The sequence below is a fragment of the Orbicella franksi genome, chromosome 12, assembly GCF_964199315.1.
Source record: "Orbicella franksi chromosome 12, jaOrbFran1.1, whole genome shotgun sequence".
NCBI classification, from domain to species: Eukaryota; Metazoa; Cnidaria; class Anthozoa; order Scleractinia; family Merulinidae; genus Orbicella; species Orbicella franksi.
In genome coordinates this window covers 21,450,674-21,461,261 of record NC_138156.1, presented here as the reverse complement: position 1 = coordinate 21,461,261, position 10,588 = coordinate 21,450,674, and the positions used below count along the sequence as shown (strand labels likewise).

At 37.9% G+C, this 10,588-nt stretch overlaps 1 protein-coding gene across 1 annotated transcript in view; it reads left to right on the top strand.

Moving 5' to 3' along the window:
• Positions 1-957, top strand: part of LOC145464211 (histamine H2 receptor-like) — a 1,019-nt gene extending 62 nt beyond the window's left edge. The window contains exon 1 of the mRNA XM_081448024.1: positions 1-957. This exon is cut by the window's left edge and continues 62 nt beyond it. Coding sequence (XP_081304150.1) covers positions 19-942 — 924 coding nt within the window. The 5' untranslated portion in view covers positions 1-18 and the 3' untranslated portion in view covers positions 943-957.
• The last annotated feature ends 9,631 nt before the right edge of the window (positions 958-10,588 follow it).

Sequence of the window (10,588 nt, the reverse complement as noted above, 5' to 3'; positions counted from 1 at the left end):
GAATGGAAAACGTACGAGATGATGAAAAATACTTTACTTGGCAAAGCGCTGCTATACCAGCCCTCGAGTACGGAATATGAAAACCTAAGATCATGGTACATTGTTAACTGTGTCTTCAACGCTTTCCTTACTATAACCGCCATCATCTTCAACAGCGTCACAATCCAGGCGCTAAGAAAAACTTCATCGTTACCTAAGCCGCTAAGAGCATTGCTTGTGAGTCTTGCTATCTCTGATCTTGGTGTTGGTTTACTTGGTGAGCCTTTCTACTTTGGGCTACTGGTAAAGTGGTTGCAGCGTGACAATTCAACTGATGCTGCCTCAACCGCGTTTCTCTTTACATTGTATTTATTTTCCGCAGCGTCATTTTCCGGAGTCATGGCTCTAAGCGGGGACAGATTCTTGGCTGTGCACCTACATCTCAGATACCAGGAACTTGTGACTCACAAGCGAGTTGTTGTTGTAGTAATCTCAATATGGCTGTTCAGTGCATTGTTTTCCTTGTTTTGCTTGCGGGTTTCCACCGATATTTCCCAAGCATTGGTCCCCATTATCGGAGTTGTTTGCCTCGTATTCTCAGCGGTGCTTTACTACAAGATTTATTTAGCTTTGCGGCGCCACAGAAATCAAATTCATGCCCTACAAGTGCAACAAGTAGCACAGAATGGCGAAATGGCAAATGCTGCTAGGCTGAGAAAATCTGCAGTCGGTACATTTTACGTGTATCTGGTGTTTTTGCTCTGTAATTTCCCGCAGTTCTGTATTTTTGCTGTCGTTGAAATTTCTGGCTTAAATACCGGTGTAAAAGTACTTTTCATTTTTTCAACTACGTTGTTATTTGTAAATTCAACGTTAAACCCTGTTATTTACTGCTGGAAGATGAGACACATTCGACGCGCTGTCTTGGACATACTGCGAAATATATTTCCAAGTCACAACTAAGAAAAGTGTCAGTGAATAAAGGTAGAGAAGCTGGGCTAGATGACCATTGAGACAATTCTTAGTACTTTTTAAAAGCCCTCATAGCAACACTTGTCGAATAGTATAGATAGGTATGCCCACTACGCGATCAAGCGTGCTGTGGCTTTGTTAATAAAACGGAACTATAGTGTAGGTCCATCCATAATATTTATCAAAGGAAAGTGTAAATATGGGCGTGTATGAATGAACAAAAACCTTTGGTGAGTTTGTGCGCTTCAGATGAGCTTAAAATGCAAACCTCTAAAGTTTGTGTATAATGTACCACTACCAAAGTGTTCATTGTAATTTTTCTTTTGATGGATCCTTGTTTTTTTTCGTTATTCATATTTCATCTGTTATTCAACACAGAGAGATGAGACAAATTCAGCACACTATCATGACATACTGTAAGGTATATCGCTCTACCCTTCGAACAACTGGGGCCAGATGAATAATGACACGTTTAATTTTGTTTTTCTTTGATAATTTTTAACACAATTACTTGACTTCGTTTGTGACAAATGTTGTTGCCATTTGCCATATTTTGCTTATTTTAACCCCTGGTAAACCCAGCAATGCCAGATAATATATAGTCAGCCTCCGCAAACTTAAGGAAATTTTGAAGTAGAAGTGGGGCACAATAGAGGAGTGACTATTGTAAGCAGGTGATACGTTTAACAAAGAATATAGATTCACTCACGTTTCATTTCCTTTATCGAGAAAACGAAAGTAATGTCAATTCGTTCTAGTATTTCTGGAGGTTAGCTTATTGGAATTATCGACCTGCAGACGATCTAAAACAATTTTGGCGAGTCGCGTTCAACCACCATCGTATATGTCTGTATTGGTGAAAGTCAGTCGCTGCAAAATAGTTCATAAATTTGTCGAACTGTTCAAAGAAGAACTCGGCCCTGCAAATTTTTGCAATATGGACTGTTTAGATGAAGAAATCCTAAATTAGTTTAGCCGAGACCGCCTTTTTTAAAAGTTAGCAAAAAAGAAAACCTGCTATTGTGTCGTTTTCTCTCGCGGACATTTAAATTTTATTAAACGTCTACTGTAGAAAATGTTTGAAAATGCAATGCATATGTTCATATACTTAACATGTAGTGTGCTGTTACTTACTGATAATCAGTCTGTATGACGTCATCTGATAATAAAAGGGCAAGAAAACTCGCAATAGATATATGGTATGGAACTAACACGAGGTCCGTATTTAGGAAATATTGGTCGACTTATTTTTTCCAAGTTTAGGGACCAAGCCGCGGGGTCCATAAACTTGTAGTCAAAGGGACCAATATAATCCCTAATACGGACCGAACAGGCTAGTTCATTGAAATATTTTAAGGATGATTTCTAGTCCGTACTGTGCACTCTCGAGAGTTTGTTTATGTTGTTTTGTTTTGTTTCATGTAAGACATTACAAAATGTAACATTTCGCAACTACTTACATGAATAAATTTCAAAGTTTCGTGGAAACCACCATTACCGATGCGAAGCTTTATGCTTCGTTCTTCTCGCATCACTTGATGAAACAGCTTCGCAGCTGTAAAAATCATTGAAGCTGTTGGAAAAAGAATCCGAAAGACCTCAAAGATATTCAGTAAGGTATGTGGTTCGTAACGAGTAACATCGATTCTCATTCCTTCGAATGAGACACATAAACATTAGGGTGCTGAGGCTGCGCAGTACCGACTGGAAATCATCTTTAATATAATGGCTCTTTCAAAGACCAGTGATGGATTAATGCATCAATTTTCGTTAAGTGCCACGCGCTAAAGTTAAGCATATATTTGCACGTTTCAAGCCGTTTTAAGTAAAAATAATATGGTAAAAAGAGTGTGCCACCTCAATCATCTCACAGCTTCAGCGTAGCCACTAACAAAAACAAATAGTGACACTAATTTTACGCAGACTACGACAAATGTCAAATTTCTCATTTTGGCCAATTTTGTGGTGATTTCTGCTAGTGCAGGTGACAAAGCGAAAATCAGTGAACAAATGAATCATTAAAACCACTAACATTAAAGTTGCATCACCTCTGACAGCTCACTAGAAAAACAGATTATTTTTTCCTCTAAGGTCTGTTACCTTGCTCACAGAAAATAGCATAACAATAATCTACACTTATCAGACGTTTTGATTTCGTACTTAAAATTTCATCTGAAACTTACAAAACGGAAAAGAGCCCGAAACTCAGAAGATGCTTCTTGAAAACGTTTTTGTCGGTGGCCTTGGCTGTCAAAAGAGAGCTTTGAAGTTGATGTGAGTTGGTACATTATTTTCAGTTTCTATTATTTTAGTTTACACTCTGTGCCAAAAATTAGACAAAACATCGCAGCACATCATCAGAAACACACGCGGCTTTTAGGGCTGTTTGCCAAAAAACCTAATTGCAAAATTCAACTGCTCTCATTAAAAAAAATAATGAAGCTGACACTAGTTTAAATTCAGATTATTTTCAATGACAAATTTGTAACTTTGGTCAATTTGGTGGAGTACGATGTGATATTTATGCAGATGACGTGAGACCCCCCCCCCCCCCCCCCCAAGCACTTAACAGATGTCTGGTTAAACCACTGACACTAACCCTACAGTGTCTCGTATGCTCGGTTGCCTCAAAAAGTATCTATTTGTCTTATGTGTTTCTCTTAGCTGATCAAAACTAATCTCGAAACGTCTCTAATCAAAATGACGTTACTCATCCGAATTCACGTTATTTTATTGACGAGCCTTTCCTGCATTCAGATGAAGATAGTTCGATCTTCATACTTCAAAATTTCATCTCAAGAAAGTTTAGATGAAGAGGAAGATTTTACTATAGCCACACAGGTAATGAGTGAAACAAGAGCAAACAATAGTGACCGATGGTTGTAAAATTATATACTTTTTTGTATGAATCATGATTTTTTTTTTTTTGCCTTTTAAAACTAACGAGTCGGAATAATTGGAAAGAATGAAAAAGTGAAATTTATTCTTTAGACTAAAACGAGCGAGTCCGTCCTTCCCTGAGGACCTTCTCTCATGCTGCATTGTAGAGCTACCTTTGCACACCATTGAACCCCTATCCAGCCGACAAGACCTTCAAAATACTTTTGCTGAATCCAGGATGGCACACATGGAAGTTGCCTAAGGAAACGGTGCTCACTTGTCTTAACATAGTCACATAATGCCAGGTGCCCTTTTTGGAATAACAGAAAGCTACTTAAGGCAACCTCTTAATTTTTTTTCCGGTTTGCTTTGAATACGATCAGTTTCTTTGCTATTGTCAGGAAACGGCTCAATTTTTTACTTGCAGTCTAGTCTTGTCTAGTTCAAAAAATAGGACAAAACAACAAGCTACTTCTCAAACTTAATTTAATTAAAGATCTTTCAATAAAAGTAGAGACAAGATGAAAATATTGACGCTCGTTTTACAGAGAATGTAATAAAAGTCAAATTTCTCATTTTAATGTAGATTTTGCTGACACTAATGCAGACGACTAGGCAACATTACTTAACAAATGCATCATTAAAACTATTGGCATTGAAGTGGCATCACCCTCGTCAACTGAGCTGAAAAAAGTGTTTGCAATATCTCTTTCCTAGCTTACAGAGCTTAAAATCATTTCATTCAACATTGAATCGTTCTATATACCCGTGAAAATGTCGTTATTCATCCCTGTTATTTTATTGGCGAGTCTCTGCTGCGTTCACATGCAGATGTTTCGATCTTCATATTTCAAAATTTCATCGCAAGAAAATTTAGATGAAGAAGAAGATTTTACTATAGCCACACAGGTTCATGATGAGTTTAGTTGCGCTTCAATGTGCAGCTCCAATGTTGTGTGTCATTTCGCGTTGTTTGACAAAGCTTCAAAAAAGTGTTCTTTAGTGAAAGCGACAGAAAAACTGAACCGACAAGACGGTAAACAGGCTGACCCTGAAAAGATACTTCTGGAAAAGGTAAGCAAAGTTGAGTAAAATAGAGCGAGATAATCTTATGGTTGTTTTAACAGTAAAACTATTGCTTTTGTTACAATTTTTGTCCCAAGAGGGCACTAGTCTCATACTCTCTCAACTCCAGTACAGTCAATTTGTTATCAGTGATCGCCAAGTCATAACACTAACCCAAGCCCCTTGAAATCTTTCCACTGGAATCAAATATCAGGTCATGCATAATCTGGGAATATGAGTCTAAGTCCGTGGACAACACCAGCTCTAGCGTGTGAGCATTTTCAGAGCTGGCTATTGAGCGGTACTTTCATTAGGTACTGTTTGTTATACTGTACAAGGTGGTTCTAACTTGTAAATCTGAGGAAAAAACCCTGGTGTGTGACCATTCAAATGAAAGCTATTGACCAATATTTTCAAGCTGTATTGTTTGTTATGTTGTAAAAGGTGGTTCTAACTTTCGTGTTTTTAGATGAGAACCTAGCGTGATCCACTGACCATTCAAACGAAGGCCATTAAGCAGACTAATTCACGTGAATATGTGTTTGCTTATCAGCTGACGTTGCTAAGGCCTTTCAAAAACTTATGTCAAAGAGTTAAAGGGTGTAAATTACGGAAATAGCGGTCTTTTTCGGTGTTCGTTTACAAAGGCAAATAACTCTCTTTTCATTTAAACAACTCAGTCAGTCAGTAATGAATGTTTTTTTCCTTATTCTTTTATTTCTTACCAATGCATTTGGTTAACCAAGTAACAATATTTAATATGGGACGAGCGGACTAAGGAAACATTTGCAGGCTTTAACAAGGTAGCCCCCCATTCTTTTTCTTATATTAACAAATCATGCTTGGTATTTTGCATCAAAATTGGTACTTAAGAGTGATTGCCTATAAAAATGGACCTAAATCGCCTATCAATGGCACAAGTCGAAAAATTGATTTCGCCTGTATTTTGTCCATACATAGGTCCTAGTAAGAATAGAAACGGACCATAGTTAGTTTCTGTTAATACAGCTTTCTTTGCTAGAAATATGCCAAAAACGATTTCGACCCGATTGGGCTCAAAATCTACTTCCGGTTTTGCTGAATTTTCCGAATATTTGATTGCTTCGCGCTCCGGAGAACAGCTACTTGAGAATCTTTCAATGGATTTTATATTCAGTTCAGGTCTTCGTGGTATCACTGAGCGAAAAATAAAATAAATCAAAGTTAGTTTTGAGCCCGAAAAGAGATCAAACTGACACGCAAAATTTTACAATGTGTCGCAAGAGAATTATTGCATAAAAACATCGCCATATTTTTCTATGGGCTATAACTTTAAATACCATAAAAACACTTTCTATGGGTTAAATATACACCCACCTGTTAGGATATCAAAAAATATCTCTGGGCAAATGGTTTTAAGTCGCCCGCCTTGGCCTGTGTTTCTGATACATTTTCCCCAAAATCCGCCGTTGGAATGTAAACAATTGCGTGACGCGGATAGCCACTCTCGAGTAAATATTCGTTTCCAGCAATCCGATGAAAGCAATTTTAGAAACACTGTGTGGATAAAATAATGGAAAATGCTTTTTTTTTGTTTAAGTTGGTATAAATACATATATTTTTTCATTTGCATTGCAACACCCACGCCTCCCCGATAGAGAACGTTACTACAGCCGTGAGTACTCCGGGAAACGATTTTAACACTTGTTTATTTTATTGATTTCACTGATAACTTACAATACAGTGGCAGTTTTAGAGATACACTTTACCAATCCTCTATGGTTTGTGGCAATTGAATCATTGACTGACAAATAAAGTCAAGTAGAAATACCATAAATTCTATAAACTACTAACTACGTGACGGCATATCGGCTCTTCTAGCTGTGTAGGAAATTTGTACCTACACAATATGCTCAAACTCAGCTAGAAAACCCGGAATTTCTTCAATCGAATTAGCCGAGGAAGAAATTGCGTTTAAGTTTCAATCACACTGGGAAAAAAAATCCATCTTTTCTACTTTGGTTGTTCGATCAATTAACTGAAATTTGCAGATCATGATACTGGTAGATAAATAAACATTACAGTGGTCGATCTAGGACTAGGTTTACACTAAAGGAGATTTTTCGGATTCGTAAAAAGTTCCCGGATTCATCAATTTTAGAGTATTCGGACTAGTAGGGGTTTACAGTGAAAGGATATTCGGATTCTTAACCGTTTACACACGACGATAACTCCGGGAACATTCATGATGGAATGGTTAATAAGCAGTTTGTTGCCTCGACAACGAGAAACAAAATGCCTCCGAAAATAAGGCTAGGGGTAGGTTGAGACAGTCTGAAGTTTTCTTTCAACTCGCTGACTACGGTACTGTTGTCCATCATGTCAGGTCCCTCCAGGTATTTATTCTGGTCTTTACTTAATATCTAGAACCGTCGAGGTTTTTGATCGTGCCATCGTCGTCATCTGCGCAGTAAAGTATAAATTGGGTTTCTGAGGAATATGGCATTACCCATTATAAAAGTGATTACCTACACCTGAAACAGCTCGAGGTAATCACCCAGCGACCGCCATCAAATGGCCATCGATGTGCCTATGACTCGACTACGACTGGATCATGTAATCCGCCATTTTCATTCCACCGCAAACTCAAAGGCGGAAAAATATCCGGATTCGAGAGAAAATCGGATTCAAAGTTCCCACTTTAAATTCCGGATTCAAAATATCCGGAGACACGACCAAACCGGGAAGTTTTTATTTCGGATTCGTCCACTTTTGTGTAAACGGCAAAATCAATCCGGCACTAAAACGTTCCGGATTCATTACGAATCCGGAAAAACTTCCTCTAGTGTAAACCTACAATCCTGGCCATAAGTTGTTGGGACACCTCCCCTTTTTGCGCGCTAAAATCCACGATTTCAACTACGTCCTTAACGTTTTAGAACAAAAGATGAATAGAAGCAAGTACAATTGACCCCCCTCCTCCTAGCAATGTTGCAAGAAAATGAAGCTATTCTGAAGACTAGATCGGATGTGGGAAAAAAGGAAAAAGGGACAATAGAAAGTGGTTAGACAGTTGTGTTGGAACCGAACGCGATTGCTGAAAAATCGTTATTATTGGAATAAGATGTGAATATCTATCTTATCGTCTCTTTAGTTCGAGAATACTGTAGTTCTAGGAGACGAGCAATTCTTGAAACGTGGCTATTCTGAAGCTATTGTCAAGAATTTTTTTTTTCTTCAAGATTTTTATCAACATTGACAGGGGGAGGGGGGTAGGCGGGCTTGCGCGGTTTTGGTCTTAAGAGAGGCTGCCTGTGAAGTCATCTGCCGTAACTGTCCCAACACTTTTGACCAGGATTGTAGTCTTAAATGAAGAGCTAACATCCATCTTGTTTTGTTCGCGGAAGTCGGTCACGGAAAAGCGAATTTCAATGAAATATATATATATATATAATTTGATTAAGCAATTAGCCAAGAATAGGTTGGCCGCCAAAACAGCTTAGGGTTTAGCCTAACTCTAAACTGAAGTTTTAAGACTGAAGGAAAAAAGAAAAAAAGCATTGAGCATTTCAGTTGTTTCAAACAGGAACATTTGCGCACAATGAACTATACGTATAGCACGTGCGTAACCTGGAAAGCAATCCGTCCAGCACAGTAATTGTTCAAATTAACAGCTTACCGAGACACTCGCACTGTTGATGCCTCTTATCTACAATTTAAACTTTTAGGATTTGTTTAATTTACTTTTTCCGACTTTTTAGCAGGAGAAAAGGCACTAAATGTGCTGGTACAAATAAAAAGGTTTAACCGAAAATCGATCCGTCGAAATCAACAAATACAAATTTAATCACTGTAGCGTTCTTTCAGATCACGTAGGGCTACAAACCAACAATATCAACTTGTCATTACGCTTAACAAATGAACTTAGAACGATTTTCTTTCTAGAACTCGTTCTTGTAATTAAAATGATCAAAGAAAGAACGACAGCTTAAAACGACATAGCAGTAACACCCGAACTCCAAGTAAATTGCTTTTAATTGGCGTTTTTAATTAACGAAATTTCCAAAGCGATGACTTTCAAAATATTAAAGTTAAAAGTGGTCCATTATGTTTTTCTTTTTTCACCCAAATGTTCTAAGATAGCCATCTGCGGTTTGTTGGAAACAAATAATGTATTCAGGGTGACCGCCCGCGTCACGCAATTGTTTACATTCTCACGGCGGTTCAGGGAACAATTTATGAGAAGCAGAGGCCAAGGCGGGCGACTTAAAACCATTTGCCCAGAGATGTTTTTTGATTTTCAAACAGGTGGGTGTACAGTTAACCCGTAGAAAGTGTTTTTATGGCATTTAAAGTTATAGCCCATAGAAAAATATGGCGATATTTTAGTGCTATAATTCGTTTGCGACACATTGTAAAATTTTGCGTGTCAGTTTGATCTCTTTTCGGGCTCAAAACTAACTTTGATTTATTTTATTTTTCGCTCAGTGATACCACGAAGACCTGAACTGAATATAAAATCCATTGAAAGATTCTCAAGTAGCTGTTCTGCGGAGCGCGAAGCAATCAAATATTCGGAAAATTCAGCAAAACTGGAAGTAGATTTTGAGCCCAATCGGGTGGAAATCGTTTTTCGCAAATTTCTCCCCAAAAAAGCTACATTAGCAGAAACTAACTATGGTTCGTTTGTTTACTAGCTAGGGCCAATCTATGGGCAAAAAATCAGCAAAATCGATTTTTCGACTTGTGCCGTTGTCTGGTCCATAGTTATGGGCACTGGCTCTTAAATGCAAACTATTAAGATAAGCAACTAAATAAGTAACTTAGTAACTTCGGTCGGTCGGTCGGCCAGCCAGTCAGTCAGTCGGTCAGTAAAACCTTTCTTAAAGTAAAAACTGATTTAGCTTATTAAAAGCTAAATGGAACACTACTATGTTTTGGTTCTATTGAACAAAAGAAACTGTGTTACAACAACACTGTTGGTTCCGTTGTATTTGCTGACAGTGCTGTTGGTTTAAGAGTGAAACCAACACCCAATTTTTTTTTTCGATTATTACATAAATCTCCTTGTTTTTTCCGTTAATTTTTTTTAATGAATTTTCAAAGTTAGTAAAACTGGCCTTTTCCACGGCCATGACCGAGGAATAGCAAATGGGACGAGTTGGCTTGTGACGTCATCGAAGGACCAACAATATTTTACATCTGAGAAGAATATATGTGATTATGCGTGAGTTTAGCGTGATTCAAAATCGTTGCAGAATGCAAAGAAGAATGTGTTGTTGAGGGGAGTAGCAGTACAGCATGCTTAGGAGAGGACAATCCCCTTCATTCAATACCTCTATCTCGATGACACTCGTCCAGAAGCGAGAAAAAGACGAAAGAAGTGTGCTGACTTATGTAAAGCCGGACCGAAAGAAGGAGCCACCGAGGGTTCCTCGATCTCCGGTTCACCGCTACTGTAAAAACCTAGGATTTTCATGGCCTGTATCAGTTCTTCTCTAGCTTTGGCTGAGTTTCTCAAAGGCCCTTCCCCATACACGATTATTTTGTTCTTTGAGCAGCGAAATATATCTCAGTTACAAACTAAGATAAATCAAGCATTGATAAGTATATATAAGTAAAGTAAAACAAATAAAAAAGACTTTTAAAACAAAAGAACAATGAAAGAGAATGTATTCTTTTAACTGATGCCATACTGAACCTTTTGTCAAGC